The sequence below is a fragment of the Mustela nivalis genome (assembly GCF_964662115.1).
Source record: "Mustela nivalis genome assembly, chromosome: 14".
NCBI lineage: Eukaryota > Metazoa > Chordata > Mammalia > Carnivora > Mustelidae > Mustela > Mustela nivalis.
This window is the reverse complement of record NC_139033.1, coordinates 63,437,456-63,460,540: the sequence shown is the minus strand read 5'-3', so window position 1 is coordinate 63,460,540 and position 23,085 is coordinate 63,437,456. Positions and strand designations below refer to the sequence as shown.

The 23,085-nt window shown below is 45.7% G+C and overlaps 1 protein-coding gene across 4 annotated transcripts in view; it reads right to left on the bottom strand.

Annotated features, from left to right (window-relative positions):
* Positions 1-2,105: 2,105 nt before the first annotated feature.
* KCTD1 (potassium channel tetramerization domain containing 1) overlaps positions 2,106-23,085 on the bottom strand; it is a 180,787-nt gene continuing 159,807 nt past the window's right edge. For all 4 annotated transcript variants that reach the window (XM_082698889.1, XM_082698891.1, XM_082698888.1 and 1 more), the window contains exons 4-5: positions 10,082-10,387; positions 2,106-2,721 (exon numbers count right to left, since the gene is read on the bottom strand). In XM_082698889.1, coding sequence (XP_082555015.1) covers positions 2,563-2,721; positions 10,082-10,387 — 465 coding nt within the window. In that variant the 3' untranslated portion in view covers positions 2,106-2,562. The remainder of the gene's footprint in view (positions 2,722-10,081; positions 10,388-23,085) is intronic.

The following is a 23,085-nucleotide window of genomic DNA, read 5'->3' as shown; positions in this document are numbered from 1 at the left end:
CTGCCTACTTGTGATCTCTCTCTCTCTGTGCCAAATAAATAAAGTCTTTAAAAAAATTTGTATTTTGGATGACCAGCTCTTTTCTGAAGGTTCTGGGAATCTATGCTAGAAGATCTCACAGTGTGAAAATTACATGCGATAAGTTTGCTGCATTTGATCGGATTGGAGGTTTTATACAAAGAACGGGCAATGGGTTGTAGTAATATAAACCCTGTATAAACAGGCATAGAAACTTGAAAAAAAGAGTGGATGCTGATAATGTAGTGTGTGTTTGTGTTGCAGGGGGCAATATCAACTGCCCAGAGACTGCTGAGTAAATGTTAGGATGACAACTACCTGTAAGCGCCCAAGCAGGCTTTCTTTACCTCAAACTTCTAGAAACTTTTGCCTCGTGAGAACGGATTACTAGGAAAGTCGGAGCGCAATTTCATTGTCCTCTCAGTCCAGCAGGGATGAGCAGGAAGCCGGTGGGAGCAGATCTGGCTGTCTCCTCTGAGACTATGCTGTATTAGGCTCAACTACGGGGAAATCAAACCACCATGGGTAAGGCTGGCTGGCAGTCATTAGAGTCGTTCTGTGTTTGGGCCTCTGTGTTTCAGGGGGTGATAGGAGCCATTAACAGCTTACTTTTAGTTTCAGAAGCCAGAGATATTTTCATTACTAGTGTCCTCAGGCATAGACTTTTTAATTTAAAAAAAGAAAGTAAGCTCGGGATGGAAATCACCTATCACTACCGGAATGTCTCTGCAGCAGAAACACATCGCAGTTTACCTGTCAATCTTACCATCATGTCGGGTTCATTGTGAGTGTCTGGAATGAGGAAGAGGAAGTAGGGAAGGGAAGTGATGGCAGGGTTCAGAGAGGAACCCCTGGAATCACTAATACCTCAGAAAAGCTGAGGGCTTAATTCCAACGTGGTACTGAGACTTCAAGTTTCTTACCTCTGGGGCTAGTTAGAAAGTGACCATTCTGGCTCTTAGATTGTCTCTACTTCTTCCAAAGTCATAATGCCCTACTTTTTGGGTTTTTTGGACAGGTGTCATGGTAGATTCAAGTTGGCTACAAATTCTGTCACTCTCCCCCAGCAGGAGGGAGATTTTATTTCCCTTCCCTTTGAGTCTGAGCTGGCTCTGTATCTACTGAGCCAACAGACTGCCCCAGAAGCCCGCTACCAGTTCCCCGCCTGGCCCTTCAGAGCATGGTGGCTTCCGCTTCCTACCTCTTGTAACCCTTGTGACAGGGACACTCTCCCTTACAACACAGCTCCGGAGCCGGGACAGGCCTGAGCCACACAGAGAGGCTTGAAGCCAGCATGGACTGGCACCCCATGGGAAAGCCATGTAGGACATCACAGCCCAACCCCACCACAGAAGCAGGCCTGCAAAGTCCAGGCCACTCAGAAGATGCCACAGAATCCACGAGAGAGAATAAAATGGCGTCTGAAGAAGCTAAGTTTTGGCGTGGTTTGCCGGGCAGCCAGAGATAACTACAATTTATAAACAAAACGTTCACGAGGAGGAAGATTATCTTGCTAACCAGCACAAAGTAGCAAAGCACGTGTCGGGACACGTGCTGAGCAGGCACGGAACCATGATCACATCCTTGTCCTTCAGCGGGTTTGACTTCAACACTGGCGTCAGCTTTGAGGGCCTCTTTCTGATGTTTAACACAGAAGATTTAGAAGAAGAAAAAAAAAAAAATCTCATTTTAATACAGCCTCATCCCCACACGGGTGTTTCACACAGACCTTATTTTTTAAACAGAGTTTATTGTATTTAATACATTATAAAATTTGAAAAATTGTAGGAAAGCAGCAGACTCAAACTGGAGCAACTCTAACAAGTAATAATTCTGGCCCCTTTGCAAAACTGATCAGTTTAAAAACAAAGTAATGTTCACATCTGTGAAGGCGGACAAAAAAGTGTGACTTCTGTACAAACTACATTTAAAATTTCATGTCTAATGTCTTTCGGTTGCAGTGTGCTCACGAGAGTTTTTCTGAAGTCCTGCCTGGTGCCGCCTAAAAGAGAGGACATGAAACCTCCATATGCAAATAAACTTGATTCAAGGTGTTTTGGTTTTTTTTTTTTTTTTTTTTTAAAAAAAAAAAAAAAAAAGGAAAAAGAAAGACAGAGGAAAAGGAAACAACGGATGGCTGTTGGCAATGGAAACCGTAAGGAGATGCGTCCTCACTGCTCATGGCTTCTCTATTGGTCGGGGGGCCTCGGGAGGCCCAGGACACCTCACGGCCATCACAGCACCAACTGTAGCTACCACCTTTTAAAACTTTTTTTTTTTTCCTTTTTTTGCATTTCCTACCTTTTGACATATATATATATTTATATATTTTTTTACACCTTGAGGATATCACTATTCCAATTGTTCCCATATGAATACAGGTGTGGTCTCTATTGGATATAAATGTGTCTTTTTATTCAATTTTAGGTCCAGGACTTGGTTTGCTGTCCCAACTGCACATAAATGTCCCTTTTGTTTGTTTTGTTTGTTTGTTTGTTGTGTACGGTTTTCTTTTTTTCCTCTTTGCATAAGAAATCTGTCCATTTAGTCCAGAGGCTCCTGCTTTATCCGGATGACAGAGGGTACGCGGGGCGTCCGCCTCAGCTCCCGTCGCAGGACGTACTCGCTGAACTGAGACGAGTCCACTCCTCCTCCACAGGAGCCCACGATTTCAAATCCTCTCTGCTGCAACCTCTCGAGGACCTGCACGGGACCAAGACAAGCACCCGGTTAGCAGGGAGATGAGCACTCTGGCCACACACACAGCCCAAAGAAGTGTCCTGAAGTCTGAGCCCCTGTGCAGCCCGGGTCACTCTTACCCAACCCCCAGGTCTCTCAAGTTGCTGCTTTCAGTGGAAGACCCTGGACGGAAGGGCAGGAGGGAGGGAGCATCATTTCTAAGACCTCAGATGTACCCTTCTGTGCCTGCTGCACACGGGCCAGTTCATTTAATGTTTACAACCACCTGGCAGCACCGTTGGTCAGCCCATTTCATACATGGGAAAACTGAGGCTCCCAGCATGTAAGTGATGGGACTGGGTTTCCAACTCAGGTCTGTTTGGCCTCAGATGCCACATTTCTTGGAACATGCAACACTACCTTCTCTGCAGAAAGAGAGAGCTCGCATTTCAAATATCATTTATCACTAAAATATTGTCCAGGAGATGATAGATGATATGGCCAGACGCTGACTTTATCTGAATTTACTCAGCCAGTGATTCACTCTCAACTCATTCACCCTCGGCTCTGTCACTGTTGAAGGCTGCCAGTATGAACTTAATATATTTCAGCTTAGAAGACAGGTATCATTTCAATAGCAGAACAAATGGACTACTGAAGACAGCTGAGGTTTATCTACAGGTTTTCAAGTGTATGGCATCTGAAATAGATTTACTGCCCTGTGTGCATTCAGGGAGGCAATGCAACTGCTGTTGCATTTTAGAAGAGTTGCATATTAGAAGATTTTGCATTTTAGAAGAGTTGCATATTAGAACAGTTGCATATTAGAAGACATATCCAAAATAAATATATTCTAAACTTCTCATGTAATCACTTCTCAGATAATAATCACTTTTAATAATCTCTTCAATTTTGAAATCAAATACTGAACACTAGAAAGATCCCTGGGTTGGTCACCTACATGTCTGACGGCCTTAAATGCAGAAACAACTCCTACATTCTCAGGCGAAAACACAGAAAATTAATACAGAGCATTGTTTCCCTAGAAATCCAACAGACACTGGATGTGCAAATGTTCCCTGGGCTTCTGGTTATGATTAAATTCCTTCTCCACCACTCTAAAGGGAAGACAACTCCATCACAGCTTTAAAATAAAAGTCTGGCTCAAAACTTTACATGGGGAATGAAGTGAAATGTTATTAAATAACTTTCAAAATTTACTCAATGTAAGGTGAACCCTTCCTATTTCTCTTAAATTATTTTTTGGTCCCCTTCTTCTATGTGGAATATAATTTGTAAGTTTGCCAAATGGCTAACTAGAGATTGGAAAACAAAACAGTATGCTTTCTAAAAACTCAAACTTTGCATGTTGGCAAATTAAAAAAAAAAAATTCCTTAAGAGAACAAAATGAAAATTCTACCCTAAGGACAGCTCCATTTCTGTAGCTATATTCACCACGCAGACTCATACCAGTCCGCAAAGGGACAGGACGAAGAAAACAATTCCTAAGTTCAAAATCAAGAAGTGCTTTGGTGGCAAGTCAATAAAAAGGTAAAGACCCAAGAGCCCACTCCAAGATGTCCTTGGCAGAGGCAGGGACGTACCCTGTCGGCAAAGCTCCACCAAACCACTGCACTGGAAAGGACTCTTTGTCTTGACTGGGAGAGGAATTACAAAGGTAGAAGAAGCCGTGAACAAGGGCACATGTAACTCATACTATTTGTTCTGCAGTACTGTTAGGTTGTTAAACTGTTAAATACGGAAATCCTGAAGGCATCTGTCTCCCCAACTGATACGATCATCATTCCATAGGCCCAGTGTTATGCTGGATGTGGTCAAAGCTCATTTCAATGTCATCCAAACAACCTATGCTCCCTGGCCATTTCTTTTTATTAAACATCAATTTGTTAAGAGCAAAATCCCTTAAAATTAGTGATCACTTGACAATATTAAATCACTCCAGGGGTGGGTTGGAGTGTCAGGTCTTGTGCATCTTAGCCTAAAACTTCTGGATGCCTAGAGCACAGTGCCTATTTTCTTGGTTGGTGGAGCAGGAAGCTAGAGTCATCAATTGTGTTATGGTCATGTCATGGTTGTGTCACCAACAATGCTAATCCAGATGAAAATGTCCTCATCTGATTAGACTGGGATACTTGTCAGGCATATGCATTTATTCCCTGGCCTAAGCGGTGGGACTGGGCTTTCATCTGAGGGATGGAACCCTAGGGAAGCAATGCCATCAGAGCTCTGATTTCCAGCCTCCTTCTGGAGGGAAGCTGGGGCAGCTTGTGTGTGTGGGAGGTGAAAGGCTTTCAGAGTTTTGGAGGCTGTGATAAATAGCAGAGACCCCACTGAGGAACACGAAGTGGTTTGGGGTGCACCTCTGGCCCCATCCAACCCAGCGGCCGCCATGCTGCCTGATAGCACGAGTCTCTGGCAGGTGCTCCTGGGACATTGCTTCTGCCAGTGTCTCCTGCTCTTCTGTTCTCAGACACTGTTCACAAATTTTAAAAATACAAATAGTTGTGGAACAATCTTCAAGAGGAATGGAAGAGTGGGTGCTTCTTGTCTTTGAGCTGTGGATAGGTTTTGTTGGGTCAATCCTGAACAAAGTCATGGGTCCATTCCAATTAGAAAGAGCAAGGGGGGAACATTCTCCAGAATAGATCACATCCTCGGTCCTAAAGCAGGACTCAACCGGTATCAAAAGATTGGGATCATTCCCTGCATATTTTCAGACCACAATGCTCTAAAGCTAGAACTCAACCACAAAAGGAAGTTTGGAAAGAACCCAAATACATGGAGACTAAACAGCATCCTTCTAAAGAATGAATAGGTCAACCAGGAAATTAAAGAAGAATTGAAAAAAATCATGGAAACAAATGATAATGAAAATACAACGGTTCAAAATCTGTGGGACACAACAAAGGCAGTCCTGAGAGGAAAATATATAGCGGTACAAGCCTTTCTCAAGAAACAAGAAAGGTCTCAGGTACACAACCTAACCCTACACCTAAAGGAGCTGGAGAAAGAACAAGAAAGAAACCCTAAGCCCAGCAGGAGAAGAGAAATCATAAAGATCAGAGCAGAAAGCAAAGAAATAGAAACCAAAAAAACAATAGAACAAATCAACGAAACTAGGAGCTGGTTCTTTGAAAGAATTAATAAAATTGATAAACCCCTGGCCCGACTTATCAAAAAGAAAAGAGAAAGGACCCAAATAAATAAAATCATGAATGAAAGAGGAGAGATCACAACTAACACCAAAGAAATACAAACCATTATAAGAACATACTATGAGCAACTCTATGCCAACAAATTTGACAATCTGGAAGAAATGGATGCATTCCTAGAAACATATAAACTACCACAACTGAACCAGGAAGAAATAGAAAGCCTGAACAGACCCATAACCAGTAAGGAGATTGAAACAGTCATTAAAAATCTCCAAACAAACAAAAGCCCAGGGCCAGACGGCTTCCCAGGGGAATTCTACCAAACATTTAAAGAAGAACTAATTCCTATTCTCCATTCCAAAAAATAGAAATGGAAGGAAAACTTCCAAACTCATTTTATGAGGCCAGAATCACTTTGATCCCAAAACCAGACAAGGATCCCATCAAAAAAGAGAGCTATAGACCAATATCCTTGATGAACACAGATGCGAAAATTCTCACCAAAATACTAGCCAATAGGATTCAACAGTACATTAAAAGGATTATTCACCACGACCAAGTGGGATTTATTCCAGGGCTGCAAGGTTGGTTCAACATCCGCAAATCAGTCAATGTGATACAACACATCGATAAAAGAAAGAACAAGAACCATATGATACTCTCAATAGATGCTGAAAAAGCATTTGACAAAGTACAGCATCCCTTCCTGATCAAAACTCTTCAAAGTGTAGGGATAGAGGGCACATACCTCAATATCATCAAAGCCATCTATGAAAAACCCACCGCAAATATCATTCTCAATGGAGAAAAACTGAAAGCTTTTCCCGCTAAGGTCAGGAACACGGCAGGGATGTCCCTTATCACCACTGCTATTCAACATAGTACTAGAGGTCCTAGCCTCAGCAATCAGACAACAAAAGGAAATTAAAGGCATCCAAATCGGCAAAGAAGAAGTCAAATTATCACTCTTCGCAGATGATATGATACTATATGTGGAAAACCCAAAAGACTCCACTCCAAAACTGCTAGAACTTGTACAGGAATTCAGTAAAGTGTCAGGATATAAAATCAATGCACAGAAATCAGTTGCATTTCTCTACACCAACAAGACAGAAGAAAGAGAAATTAAGGAGTCAATCCCATTTACAATTGCACCCCAAACCATAAGATACCTAGGAATAAACCTAACCAAAGAGGCACAGAATCTATACTCAGAAAACTATAAAGTACTCATGAAAGAAATTGAGGAAGACACAAAGAAATGGAAAAATGTTCCATGCTCCTGGATTGGAAGAATAAATATTGTGAAAATGTCTACGCTACCTAAAGCAATCTACACATTTAATGCAATTCCTATCAAAGTACCATCCATCTTTTTCAAAGAAATGGAACAAATAATTCTAAAATGTATATGGAACCGGAAAAGACCTCGAATAGCCAAACGGATATTGAAAAAGAAAGCCAAAGTTGGTTGCATCACAATTCCGGACTTCAAGCTCTATTACAAAGCTGTCATCATCAAGACAGCATGGTACTGGCACAAAAACAGACACATAGATCAATGGAACAGAATCGAGAGCCCAGAAATAGACCCTCAACTCTATGGTTAACTCATCTTCAACAAAGCAGGAAAGAATGTCCAATGGAAAAAAAGACAGCCTCTTCAATAAATGGTGCTGGGAAAATTGGACAGCCGCATGCAGAAAAATGAAATTGGACCATTTCCTTACACCACACACGAAAATAGACTCAAAATGGATGAAGGACCTCAATGTGCGAAAGGAATCCATCAAAATCCTTGAGGAGAACACAGGCAGCAACCTCTTCGACCTCAGCCGCAGCAACATCTTCCTAGGAACATCGCCAAAGGCAAGGGAAGCAAGGGCAAAAATGAACTATTGGGATTTCATCAAGATCAAAAGCTTTTGCACAGCAAAGGAAACAGTTAATAAAATCAAAAGACAATTGACAGAATGGGAGAAGATATTTGCAAATGTCATATCAGATAAAGGACTAGTGTCCAAAATCTATAAAGAACTTATCAAACTCAACACCCAAAGAACAAATAATCCAATCAAGAAATGGGCAGAGGACATGAACAGACATTTCTGCAAAGAAGACATCCAGATGGCGAACAGACACATGAAAAAGTGCTCCATATCACTGAGCATCAGGGAAATACAAATCAAAACCACAGTGCGATATCACCTCACACCAGTCAGAATGGCTACAATCAACAAGTCAGGAAATGACAGATGCTGGCGAGGATGCGGAGAAAGGGGAACCCTCCTCCACTGTTGGTGGGAATGCAAGCTGGTGCAGCCACACTGAAAAACAGCATGGAGGTTCCTCAAAATGTTGAAAATAGAACTGCCCTATGACCCAGCAATAGCACTACTGGGTATTTACCCTAAAGATACAAACGTAGTGATCCAAAGGGGCACATGCACCCGAATGTTTATAGCAGCAATGTCCACAATAGCCAAACTATGGAAAGAACCTAGATGTCCATCAACAGATGAATGGATCAAGAAGATGTGGTATATATACACAATGGAATACTATGCAGCCATCAAAAGAAATGAAATCTTGCCATTTGCGACAACATGGATGGAACTAGAGCGTATCATGCTTAGCGAAATAAGTCAAGCGGAGAAAGACAACTATCATATGATCTCCCTGATATGAGGAAGTGGTGATGCAACATGGGGGCTTAAGTGGGTAGAAGAAGAATCAATGAAACAAGATGGAATTGGGAGGGAGACAAACCATAAGTGACTCTTAATCTCACAAAACAAACTGAGGGTTGCTGGGGGCAGGGAGGTTGGGAGAAGGGGGTGGGATTATGGACATTGGGGAGGGTATGTGCTTTGGTGAGTGCTGTGAAGTGTGTAAACCTGGTGATTCATAGACCTGTACCCCTGGGGATAAAAATACATGTTTATAAAAAATAAAAAAAATAATAAACAAAAAAAAGAAAGAGCAAGGGGGGAACCCTAAGCCCTTACTCCGCTGACCTCAAGTCATTTTCAGTTATAGAGACCTGGAGCTGAGGCGTAAGTATGCCTTCTCCTCAGCAAGATGGGCGATTCACAGTGCTTACCTGTTAGGGTTGTTCTAAGAAGACAAGGCATGTACCACCCTTGGCCCAGAGCTGCCACACATTAGTTAAAATGAAGAACACACTTACCAGCGTCTGAGGGACAGGGCACCCCACACCACATGTGAACCAAACTCCCGAATTCCAACCCCAAGTCTCATTCTCCCACAGACTTCTCTGCCTCAGAAAACAGCTATTCCATTCATCCAGTTCCCCTGTCAAAAATCTTAGCCATCCTTGGCTTCTTAGACCCCAAAGCCATTGTCAGAGAACCTTGTTAGCTCTATGACACTCAAGATATTCAGAACCGGACACTTCTCCAACATTGCTAACTGGTTCCCTTGCTTCCACCATTTTCCATCTGCTGCTGGAGTATTCGTTTTCAAATCTGAGCTACATCATGCCACACCTTTGTTCAAAATCTTCAAATGGCTTTCCATTTTACTCACACAAGCAAATGATCCCAAACCAAAAGAAACCGAAATAACAACAACAAAACAATCCCAGAATGCTTACCACCACCTAAGAGATAATCATCGGTGACCTGTCCCTAGCTACCTGCTAGCCTCCTGTCTCAGCACTTCCTATCCCTGACACTTCCTTCAAGCCCCATGGGCTCTCCTGATACGGCTCAACATGCCAAGCACACTCCTACCTCAGGGTCGTCACAACTTGCCATTCCCTCTGCTTGGGATTATCTCATCCCAGTGGTTCTCTTCTCATCAGCTAACAAACACTTCTTTTTCTTCTCATTACACTTTTGTTTTTAAGGGTCTCAACATTTCTGTTGGTTACGGTTTGCTGCCCCTCCCTGTCCTTCTCAGAATGTAAATTCTGGGAAAACAGAGCTATTGTCTCTTTCTTCCTCTTCTAGATCTTCAGCGCTCATACTAGCACCAGGCACATAGTAGATGTTCGACAAATACCCACAGAATGATTGAATGAGTGGGTATGCTCATTCACGTGCCTATGCTTACCTACCCAACAGAAGTGATGCCACCTGAGAGTTTCCCAGCTTCCTGGAGGGAAGGCACTGGGTGAAGGCAAGGTTAAGTGACAGCATTAAGAGGGACATTGGATGCCACACAGTGTATGACAAGACTATACCTGGACCGAGTTGAGGTGACAGTAGCCATTCAATGGAAACCTAATAACATGCGTTGAGTCGTGATTCCAGCCTGCGTTTACGGAGTTACACATCACGTCGCCAATCTCTGGAAATACTTCTTCTATCAAGGATTTGTCACCGCTGAGCGTGATCCTTTCTCCAAGGTCTGGGGCGACACGCACCACTAAGCACTCACAGGGCCTTGAAAAGCGACCACTTTCTCTGTCCTGCTTCCACCTTTCCATCTCCAACAACATGGGCTGAAGCTGAAAATATTTTGCTTCTTCATATAACAAAGTATAGTCCTGGGGAAAAAAAAGGGGGAGGGGGTTATTTCACAGTGCAAAATACAAACAGGAAGCACTGAGAATGTCCACAGATAAGGGGTGATTTTCTTCCACCTCTGTTTTTCCAGTCATCAAAACTGCGTGTAGGTTCTTTCCTCGCCACTCATTTGTGCATGCATTCATTTGGCGTAAGGGTATGAAGCACCAGGCAGGCCCTCTTCTAAATGCGCCCCATAAATTAAGTACTGTAACCTCCACAACTGCCCCGTGATTCTGCAACCATTATTATTCCCATTGTGCAAACAAGATGAGAAAGGCTGAACCCACGACTTTTCTCTTTCAGCAGAAGAGAGCCTCTGGGTATTTAAAATTGGTGCGGTGAGAACCCATTCTAAGCCTGCCTGATGAAGCAGGCACAGGCTGCAGGTGTGGGAGCGGGTGCGGGAAGCGCAGGCGCACTATCCACTGGGAGCCTACGCCCCTGTCCCTTTCGTCCATAGCTCAGAACTCCGGATGGGAGGCAGGGGGCGGCGCCAGCTGGGGGCGGAGCTGCAGATGTTGGCGAGTGGGCGCCTGATGGATGGGCCCGCTGCTGCTACCTAAGCCTGGGTCCCCATCTCCGACGATCTGGGAGAGGCTGACGCACCTGGCCAGCTATCCGCGCTGCCATCCTACAGTGAGGGAGGCCAACCAGCCCGTGATCCCTGCAGGACGGAGGGGCCAGAAAGGAAACCGGTCCCTTTCTGAAAGCACAGCAATTAACCACCACTCTCTGAGCACGGTTTCTTTTTCTCTTACCTTAAAAACAAATCTACAGAATTAAACCAGCAATCTGGCAAGCAGGTATGAAAACGCACAAGTCACTGAATGGAAGGACGAGGGAGGCTGAGGGGGAGGCAGCGACAGAGGAATGATGTTATCAGGCGGCTCAGTATGATGTCTACACGTAGCTATGACCACAATCATCAGTGGGTGTGAGGCAAGTGGACACCTGTCCAGGCACAGACCTGGGTCCTGTGTCTGCAGTCCTTCCCCGCGCCGGAGCTGGCAGGCGGTGCGTGGAGCATGCAGCCGAGCCGACACTGCGAGCCCGGGGCCTGGGAGCTGGCCCCGCCTCTGCCATCTGGATGGGATGGAGTGTGGAGGCGATGACCACAGGAGAGCGGGTTTTATGTGGCACTTTGCTCTTTTTCTTGCAAATTAAGCAGGAAAAGCAGCAGCCAGCAGTTTTTTGGGGTTTCCAGAGAAAAATGTGGGGAGGTGAGAAAAATGCCAGTGGATATCCGGCTGGACCTTCCACTTTCTGTGTTGAGAGACATTTGGGTTGAGGAGGGTGCTGTCTGTCCCAGACCCTTCTCAGCAGAATGGACCGCTCCTGTATTCTGCCTTCTCCTGGCAACCCCATTCTTAGGGGAGTCTTGGTTCCCTGCTGGAGATCATCTTCTTTTCACACTCTGGCACCTGCTCTGCCTCTGGACCCACCGGAGGTACTTTGAGGGGTGAGAACTAAGCTGAGGTGTGGCCACTCTTAACATAGGACAGAACTGAGCGCCCGCCCCCACCAGCTTGAGGGCAGGAGTGGAGAGGCTGCCGGTTCCTCCAGGGTATCTGGGACCCTGGGGCGGGGCCGGGGGGGGGGGCTTACCGACTAGGAAGTATATTGACTGTGAGACAGTGACCTCGATCTTTACTTATCAAGATGACAGCTCTCAAGGAGACTTAAAAACAGCATTGACGGTTACACAAGCAACAGAAGTGAGAATTTCTGTTACTGCTTTTTATTTTCCTATGAGAATTAAAAATTACAGCACGAGGAAGAACCTGGACTCCAGTGAAAGTATGTCATCAAGTCTACAATCTGAGATTCCTTAGAGCAGTCTTATCGACCATCCTTGACCTTATGGAGGAATTCTTTCAAACACTGCTGAATAGTGGCCATTAGCCTCTGATTAAATGCTTCCAGTGATGGGAAGCTTACTATCTAACAGGGCATAGCATTTACTTTGTTGGCCGCTCTTACTACACTTCTGGAAATTTCTTGGTTAGAATGACCTGAATTCCCCTGTAATTCCAACTTAATTCAAATTCATCAGGGGTTACAGTGATCCTAAATTTTCTTTGACATGTGAACCCTTCACTCATTTGAAGACAACAGTTATGTCTTAATATCATTCAGGCTGAAAATACCCAATCTTTTCAGCTCTTTCTTATTTGTTATGACTTAGAGGTCCTCCGACATCTGGAATGTGCCTGACTTTATCAACATACTTCTGAAAACCCAAACTGGAACTGAACCTGACATTTCAGATGTGATCTAATGGGTCCACTGTAAAACCTTTGCTTGGCTGGGAATTCTTTATTATTGTTGTTGTTATTATTATTTTGGCTAGACATTCTAACCAGTCTTAAAGCAGCCTGCATTCATTTCCTATGGCTGCTGCAACAACTACCACACACCGAGTGGCTTAAAACCACACACATTTATTCTCTTACAGTCCTGGGAGCTGGAAGCCTACAATGGGTCATTAAGGTGGTATCTCTGGAGGGGAATCCACATCCTTGCCTTTTTCAGTTGTACAGACAGCCTGCACTCCTTGGCCTGGGGTCCCGCATCACTCCTGCCTCTACTATTGTCACATCTTCTCCAACTCTGACCCACCTGCTTCGCCCTTTCACTCAGAAGGACCCTTGGTGAGCACGCTGGGTCCATCTGCATTATCCACAATCATTTCCCCATCTCAAGACCCTTCACTTAATCACATTTGTAAAGTCCCCTCTGCCATGGAAGATGACATATTCCTGGCTTCCTGGAATTACGATGTGGATGTCTTTAGGGGGCCATCATTCTGCATACCACATGGCATAAGGTTGTATTAATCTTCTTGGTGTCTATTATCCTACTGGTTTATGTTTTGCTTACAGTGAAGTCTCCAGAACTTTCTAGAAGAGCTGCTCCTGAGCGAGGTCCTCTTGCAACATTTGTGAAAAATTTTAAATCCTCCATTAGTTACCCCTCTTCAGACTGCCTACTGTAGGTTCTGGAATTTGTTCCAACACACTGAGAAATGTCCATTCTTTCATCCAACATTCTGCTCCTGCTCTCGTTATTTTGGTCATTCTTTTTTTTTTTTTTTTTTTTAAGATTTTATTTATTTATTTGACAGAGAGAGATGACAAGCAGGCAGAGAGGCAGGCAGAGAGAGAGAGGAAGAAGCAGGCTCCCTGCTGAGCGGAGAGCCCGATGCGGGGCTCGATCCCAGGACCCTGAGATCATGACCTGAGCTGAAGGCAGCGGCTTAACCCACTGAGCCACCCAGGCGCCCCTATTTCGGTCATTCTGAACCGAGTGTTCTGTTTCTATATGTGAATCATTTCTTAAAAGCAATGACAGGAGTGAGCTACTTGCAGGCCTTGGTTCAGGCTGATGCTTGGGTAATAAATTAAGACTCTGGACTCAGGCTATTCAAACAGTTATAAAACCTATAATTCTGAGATCAGCCAGCCCCCAGTTGTGGCATTTGCTGGGTGTCTGGTTGAAATACTATGTGTTCAGATGGACCTCCCAGGGGAAGGCTGGACATGTGGGACGGGCCATAGTCTCCAAACCACCCAGAGATTCTCCTTATCTATAAAATGAGAGGAATAAGTCATAGTGAAGGTGCTATCAGGCCTGATACACAGAGTCTATATCCAGACAGTGTCCTGATCCACCGGTCTGTCCACCATAATCTGAAGGTAGTAAGGCTGGCAGGACCTGGGGTGACAAATCCTCTATGCTCACTCTGAATCCTCACCCCTTTCTTTTTCCCTTTGAATTCAGAAGCCACATGGGCCATCTGCTCCGAGGTCTGGCCGTGGACTGACAGAGTGCTCCCTACACCATGTGGCCCATGTTCATCGTTCTCTGCTCCTGGAAAATGAGGGGAACACTGGCCCTTAGTAGACTTTTGGTCCCATTCAGTGACTTCTCAAGGATTCTGCCAGTAGTTTTTAAAGTGTAGCTTAAAGAGGTCCCCTGAAGGTCATCCTGTACCCTGGGATGCTAACTCATGGGCCTGGCCTTGAGCCATCTCAGGCCACCAGGTGTGCCTGACCACCTCTACTTGACCATCTGGTTCCATCGCTCCCTTTACCACATTGTTCCCTCGGGTCTCTGGGGCAGAGGCCGTCTGCGCTGGGCCAGCAGGTACTAGAAAGCAGCCGAGCACGCAGGCTCTGTTTGACCATCAGCCCCACAACGTTCACTTGCCTCCAAGTGTCTCCCAGCTCAAGAACTAAAAAGGCCATTCTTGTCGTTACCATTTTCTGCATAGTTAAGCTCACACTGGCCATTTGTTTTCTTGGCAGGCTCCTTTTGATGCGTCTTTCTTTGCTTCCTAACGTTAGCATGCTTCCAGCCTCAGCTCATGGGCGAACTCCCTGCAGAGCAGGCTCGGTGTCCACTGCGGCTTTCCTTTCCTTCCTCAGTCAGGATCAGTTAGTTGTATTGTCTATGTCCCATATATTTTATTGTTTTATCAAGCTTCCCTTTGGACTCTCTGACCTCATGCTCATTTCCTTCTGCTCTCTGAATCTTTTGAAATCTTTCCTTACACCTTGGTCCCTATCTGGCAACACCCTCCATTCCCTTCTTTGGCTTTTACAACCTCTAGACAACTCGGTCTTTCATCCTCAAGGTACGAGATGGGATTGAGCAGGATTTTATAGAGCAGTAGCAAGTTTGGCCCCAGATTTCCTTTCTTTTCTTTCTTTCCTTTTTTTTTTTTTTAAGATTTTGTTTATTTATCTTAGAGAGAGAGTATGAGCAGGGGGAGGAGGGCAGAGCGGGGAGGGAAAGGGAGAGAGAATTTCAAGCAGACTCTAAGTTGAGTACAGAGCCCCATGGAAGGCTCCATCTCATGACCCTGAGATCATGACCTGGGCCAAGACCGAGAGTCGGACGCTCAACAAGCTGAGCCACTCAAGCGCCCCTGAGCCCAGATTTTCTTTTGAGGGAAATGAATCCAAAGCAACCATATCTGCTTTCAACAAAGCAACTCCAGGATGTACTGGTTGCCATCATTCCTCTGCCCTGCTTGTGTGCCAATTTTATCTTCTTTCATTTAGGAAGCGTCATTCAAATTTCTTGCTTAGCCTCATATCCAGATAAAGGAAAACCTATTATCATGTTTAAATAACTTTAAAATCCTAGAATACATGTTTTTAAAATAAATCTTTTTGAGGTTTACAGTGGTTTTTTGAGGCACAGAAAGATCAAGATCCCGGGGCACCTGGGGGGCTCAGTGGGTTAAAGCCTCTACCTTTGGCTCAGGTCATGATCCCAGGGTCCTGGGATTGAGCCCCGCATCTGGCTCTCTGCTCTGCAGGGAGCCTGCTTCCTCCTCTCTCTGCCTGCCTCCCTGTCTACTTGTGATCTCTGTCAAATAAATAAGTAAAATCTTAAAAAAAAAAAAAAAAAAAGAAAAGAAAAGAAAAGAAAGGAAGAAAGATCGAGATCCCATTTTACAGACAAACAAATTGGGCTTTGCCAAGACCCTGGAGAGAGGTACATGGAACAAGAAGGTAAATACGGGTGGACTCCAAAATGCAAACAGACCAAGTTTTGAAAGCTGATTTCTTGATTAAATATTTGGAATTCAGAAAACATTCTCCCTAGAGGGAGGAAAGGGATATACACCGTGCATTCGTTTCCAACTGCTGCTGTAAGAAATGACCACAAATTTGGTGGTTTAAAACAACACAGATTCACTCTTGCACAGTCCAGGGGGTCTGAAGTCTGAGATGGGGCTTAGGGCTAGTCAGTCGAGCTCCCGGGAGGCAGGGCGGCCTTCCTTCAGAAGGCTCTAGGGAACAAAGGCTTTCAGGCCCTTTCCAGCATCCAGGGGCTGCCTGCATTCCTTGGCTCCTGGCCAACAATCACATTACTTCCTTCCTCACCTCTTCTCTGACTCTGACCCTCCTCCCTCCCTCTCTCCCTTGTAAGGACCTTTGTGATTCCACTGGGCCCACCTGGATTATCCAGGATAATCTCCCCATTTCAAGACTCTTAATCACAGCTGCAAAGTCCCTTTGGCCACTTAAGGTCATCCATTCCGGGGATTAGGACCGGGACCCCCTTGGGGGTCATTACTCAGCTTGCCCGCACACATTTACTGGTTCCACCCAACAGAGATTTATTTAACTCCTGATGGCCTTGGAAGTTTTACACACAGTAGTTGGCACATCCTTTTACTCAAAAGGCAACTCAGCCACTTGTTCATTTTAAAATCTGTTCGTGTGCCAGATGCCATGCTAGATGCTGGAGGTACGAAAAGGGTCTTCCTCTGGGGAACATGTCCAGTCCATCCCGAGCCTCCCAGGCAGTGCTTGGCTCCCCAGAGGGCAGAAGTGTACCTATCAGGGCGCCTGCAAAGCAGGGGCACCAAGAAAATGAGAGAAATGAAGGATTTTATATTTTACATTTCAAAAATAGAATCCAGGTAGTAGTCATAGGGAAAAAAAAAATCTCTGTGGGACTTAACTTCCTTTAGTTTTAATTTTTTTGGTTGTTATTTTGTTTGTTTGTTTTTGTTTTTTGGTGGAAGGTGGGCCACCATAAATTTTTCCAGTATTTCAAATTTGGGGTGTCTAAAATTCTTAATTTCCTTGGCTCTGCAATCTTCCTTCTTTCCTTCCTTCCTTCCCTCTCTCTCTCTCTTTTCTTCCCTTCTTTCTTCCTTTTTTCTTTAAAAGGACTTAATATTTTTACAGCAGTTTTAGGTTCACAGTTAAAACTGAGGGGCAATAGGCGCCTCATTGGCTCAGTCTGTTAAGCGTCTGACTCCTTGGTTTCTGCTCAGGTCCTGATCTCAGGGTCGTGAGATCGAGCCCTGCTTGGGGTTCCATGCTCAGCACGGAAGTTTTCCTGGTGCCTCTAGCCCTCCCCCTGCTCTCTCCCTCTTTAAAATAAAATCTGTAAATACGTACACACATACATACATAAAACTGAAGGGCAAGTACAGAGATTTCCCTTACACCCATCTCCCACCACAGTGGTGCATCTGTTACAACCAATGAGCCTACATGGTCACCTGAAGTCCACAGTTCATACTAGGACTCACTTTTGCCACTGTTCAGTCTGTGGGTTTGGACGCACATATAATGACATGTACCCACCACGAATGGCACCATACAGAGTAGTTGCACTACCCTAACCCTCTCTGTGCTCTACCTGTTTATCCCTCCCACCCCCTGCAACCCCCTTTCCTTTCTTCAAAGCCCTGGAAGCCTGGCCCACTTGATCCTTTTCCCCCTGCTACCAATATGAGACTTCCGGCCAGGAGGCCTCTTTCCCATCCAGCAGCGCCAACTTCCAGCTTCTCCTGACTACTCCTGATTTTCCAGGAGTGGGGGGGGGGGGCAGGATATCCAGCCTGACCTTCAGCCTGAATGGATTTCAGCTAGTAAAGGAAACAGAAGCAGTGGCAAGGCGTCCCCTCTCCACCTGACCACTGTCTCCCTCCCCCAGCACCTGTCAATCTCCTAGAGAAAGGCAGGGTAGACACAGGGGATAATGATGGGGTGTTTGTGGTGGAGCTGAGAGCAGATCCATCTGCATTCTCAAGCCACACCCCGGCTTGGCGATTCACCGGGATACTAACTGCAGGGGTGAGACCTGGTGTGTAGGGCGGGGTGAGAGCAGGGGCTAGAGATGCCATCTGAGATGGTGCTGGGGCTGCCAGCTGGCTGTTCTGCCTGCCTCCCAACCCTCCTCTTTGGGTGCTGCAGCTGGCCTTGCCTCTGAGGGAGTGTGCTCGGGAGAGGAAGAGAAGTGGCCCTGGGCAGGGGTCCTACAAGTCATAGTCTCTGCCTCAGGAACGCAAGTACTAGGGGACGGCAGCTGAGACAATGGGCTGGGGCAGCCGTCCTAAGGGGGCACTCTCTTAGATACTGGAGAAGAGAATTCTTGGAGGTCTACCCAGCTGACCACTCTGCCTTCTCCAAGAAAGTCTGACCCTCAAGAGTGAGCGCCTAGAAGCCACGTGTGCTTGCCATAGCAGACTGGCCAACGCCTAAGCACTGGAGCCCCTAGAGCCAGTCAGATGGCCTCTGCAGAACCAAGGATGGGGAAAGAAACCCCCCGCCCTGTTGGGGCAGAGCCACGGATGGCCCTCTAGAAGGACTTGATGGCCTCCCAAGTCTGAGGGCCTCAGAGTCGCCCTGAGAGAGAATGCTCCCGCTAATTCTACGTGATAAGCTTCCCATCAAAACGTCCTTCCTCTCTTTCTTCCTGGTTCTCAGCTGGGGCTGATTTTGACCCTAGAGGACATTTAGCCAAGTCTGGAGACGTTCTGGGTTGTCCTAGCTGGGTATGTGCTGCTGGCATGTGGTGGGTGGAAGCCATGGATCCTGCTCAACATCCTGTAACACAGGACAGCCCCGCCACGGAGAACCATCTGGCTCAAAACGCTAATAGCGCGAGAGGAGAAACTCAGAGCTTGACCGAGATCGTTAACAAATGTGCTAGCCTTCAAACACATATGGTTACTAATGCCATGTAATATGAGGTCCACAATATCATCAGAGATGTATTCTCACCAAAATGTTTACCCTAAACCTGTCAGGCCTTCAGATATAATTTGCAGTTTATAGGGAATCAGAAGTTACAGTAACGAACCAAACTACCTATGACAAGGCAGCCAGACAAATCCAGAAGAGGGGCTCTCTGTGGGGTACCTGACCCGGTTTCTTCAGCGAGTCAGCATCTTATAAAAAGTGACAGACTATGCTAGGTAATAAAAGGAAGGAACATAACTGGATTCGATATGCAGTCTCACATCAGACACATCTTGGAGAAACTGCCCACAAAGACAGTCTGGGGTCAAGCTGGGAAATCTGAATATGGTTCCAGTATTAGAGAAAGTCTGATTTCATTGAAAGAGGAAGATAGAGATTACTGTCAGAAGTAAGGACAGGAAAAGAGCAGAAGGCCATGCATGCACTAAGATTTTAATACTGGCAATCTCCGAGAGATGGGAATATGGGGCTTAGACGCTTTTCTAATTTTCTACAATGTGCATATCCTTTTCTATAATACGAACAGCTTATTAGAAAGAACAGATTCATTTTTTTTTTTTAACTTAAGCCAGGGATAGGTAAGTTGTGGACTGTCTATAAGCAAATTTTTCTTTATCTTATCTGTGGACATTCAGCTGTGACCATAAAAGATGCTAGCAATGTGGGGGACACTTACCAAGGATGTTCAGAACACAAGGCTAGAAAGAGGTAATTTTTTGTGATTCCCCATCGAAAAGGGAACCAAAATTCCGGACTCCTGGTGTACTGGGAATTACAAATGTGTGTGTCTGCCTAGATAACACATGTAGGTAAGCAGAAAATGAAGCAACGATGAACAAGTCCTTATCAGTGGGAGGAGGGAAACCAAGGACAGTCACCTTCATAATAAAACAGAGTAGGGAAGTTCTACAATCACTTACTCGAGAAGAGATTCCAGTGCCTTCCAGCGGAAGCAGGGCACGAGCAGCTGCCACTTCAACGATGACCTAAATTGGTAAGTGGGGATCTAGTGCATACAGCATATGTGCACAGTGGCATTTTAGCGGGGAGGTAGGACGCCATGATGTCAGCGTTGTACACATTCACTCCAATCCACCATTCAAGAGCTGGAGAGGGGAGCCAGAAATCAAGGAATGCTTTCCCTACCAAACCTAGTTAAGACAGATTCTCTCCTCATGCCACGTCCCTTCTCCCAGGTCAGGAAATGAACTCCCGTGAGGAAGAAAGCACCTGTTGTGCTGTTCAGGGACGGGCAGACTGAGAGCTCATTTGTGCGTACGTCTGCGTTTGTGGTCGGCACAAGCTGCTTCAATTTCACCATCAGCCAAGGAGCTGAATGGCCGCCTCAGCTTCCACTCTCCTTCTGCTGCTCCTCCAGGTTCCAGAATGCCCCGTAATTTATAGCCTATCACCTGGAGCTTCCATGGGAAACATTTCAGGGCCCTGGGAGATGTGAGTTCCATTTGACATGCTTTTTGTCTTTTTCCCCAAGCGTGTGCTACAGCTAAATCCTTGGGCAATTAATGGCTATGTTTTGCACTTAGAATTGATGGACAGCAGGGCTCTGGAATCCTCAGGGAGCTCGAAAGGTGCAGAGCCGTCACCTTGCCCATCTGGTTCACTGGGTGAACCCTCAAGGGACTGTGGTCAGGGATCCGCTGCAGCCTAACTCCCATGAGGAAGTCTGTCTCCCTACATCTAACTTCAATGCTCTCCAAGAACAAAATAACACCCTGAAGGGGTTCACAATACCTAGCTCCATTTCTGGGACACACTGCGACTCCCGACAAATGGCTGTCATCATGTTCTAACTATAATTCCCCATTCGCTGCTCTGTATTTCCTGGAGTCTGCATCTTTCTTAATCATGAAATTATAAATTAATATTTTACCCATGTAAGTTGCTTAGGATGATGGTATTATACACACTTTTTTTTAATCTGCCCTTTCGTCCAATAAATTAGTCCTATAAATTAGTGTGTTGCTTCTGGTCTCCTGTGACTCCTGCTGTATTTAAGTTAATTAATACTAAGTAATTATTATGTGCCCAGTGCACAATGTCCTTTAGAAAACATAAAAAGTCCATGCCTGGGAGACCCTTACAAGGAAGAGAGTCCGGATATATATATAAGATCTCCAGAGTTTGGATGTAAGAAATTATATGAGCAGGTATGGGGTAGGAACCAAATTTGGTTTGAATGTGGGTCTCATGTCATTCGTTTATGTATCCATCCGTGCATTCATTCACTCATGTCATAAACCTTCACGTGCTTCCTATGTGCCAGGGCTGAGCTAGTGGGACAGTCTATTCCCAGCCCCTACCCTTTGCTCATTTCTCTGACTACAAAAGCTAAAAAAGAAAAACACCCCTTTCTCAGCCTCCTCTGCCTGTCAGGGAGGCTCAGTTCTAGCCACTGACCGATAAAGGGAAAGTCTACTGGGGAATCTTCTGACAAGGACAGAAATTTTGTGAGTTAAAAAGGCTTTTGGCTCATTTTCCTGCCTGGAATGAGGATGTGATGCCTGGAGCTGCGGCAGGCACCTTATGACCTTGAGGTGACAAGTGTGAGGCCAAAATATCAACACTGAAGATGGTAAAACAAAAAGACAGAGTCCTCATCCCTATGAGGCCACTGAGAAGACACCACTGTCAAAACCATGGACCTCTGATTTCTTATGTGAGAAAAAAACAAATCTCCGTTAGTTTAAGGCACTGCTGATTGGCTATTCGAACACCTGTAGCCAAAAGCGTGTATAACTTATAGTTGGGTACACAGAGCCAGACAGTGAAGACAAATAATTACAAATGCACATGTGTGACCACAGGGAGAATCGCAGGGTACAGGCAAACCTAAGCTGGACTAGGCAGGGATAGCTTAGTGATGAATACAATGAGCCCGGATAACATAAAGGCAGCCAGGAAAAGGGCATTCGGCAGACAGAATGGTCTCTTTGAAGGGGGCAAGAATATGGCATCCTTGTGGAACTAAGGAAATTCCTGTAGGGCATATGTGTAAGTAAGAGCTGGGTGCGGGGGGTACGGGTAGAGAACACGGGCTGGAGTATTCTGGGTCCTGTGGGTTCTGGCAAGGATATGCCGCTTTGCTCCATGAAAAATGAATGGGACGCCTCTGTAGAGTTACAAGCAGGAGCAAGTCATGATAACTCTACTTTTTTCAGAAAGTGTCCCTTGGTGAGGGATGGGGTGGAAGATGGCAGAGGAGGGGGAGAGGGAGAAGGGTGTGGCTAAAAAGGGTAACAGGAGGGATCCCTGCCATGACGGATATGTTCTGTGCTTTGACTATATCAAGGTCAACATCCTCGTTGTGCCATTGTACTATCATTTTGCAAGCTGTTACTACTGGTGGGAACTGCATAACATAAGATCTACTATTTCTTCTTAAACTACACGAGAGTCTACAATGGTCTTGAAATAAAAAGTCTGATGAGGAAATGTCTCCCGGCCTCAACATGGAGAGAAGACGCGAGGGGGAAACGGTGGGAGAGGGCAATCGGTGAGGACGCTACTCCAAGTCATCCAGAGAGCTGAGCTTTGGATAGGGAGGAGGGATGAGAAGAAGGAACTGACTCGAGAAGTTTCTGGAAAGTAGTACAGACCGGCTCACTGTCGGATTGTGTTTGGGGGGGTGAAGACGGGGACAAAGTGCAGAATGACTTCCAGGTCCCTGCCTAGAGCAGGCAGGTGGATTCCGACATGTTTTACAGAGACGGGACACAAAGAAAGGGAGCAGGTCTCACAGTGGTAGCGGGGTGGGGGGGGGGGCGGCGGACACGGCCAGCTTATGACAGCTTGAGGAGCCAATGAACTCTCCACATAGAGATTCTGAGTGGCCATTTCGAAATGCAATCACCCTCACACAGAACTAAAAGTGAAATGTCCTTCCTTCACCCCTTCCCCCAAGTCCACTGCATTCCTTCTAGGAACACAGGAGTGATAAGGAACACACTGGCCCCCCGACTGTTGCCATATGACACTTTCAGCCCTTCCTTTTCTACTTGCTTCCTTGCTCTCCGACGCCAGAAGCCTAGACCTGATTGGGGAACACCTGACATTCGAGGCGCCAGGTCTCATTACTGGCGGGGGCCACTGCTGAGTCCGTGCCCCCGGACAGCAGGCCCCCTCCTCTCCTCCCTCCCCTC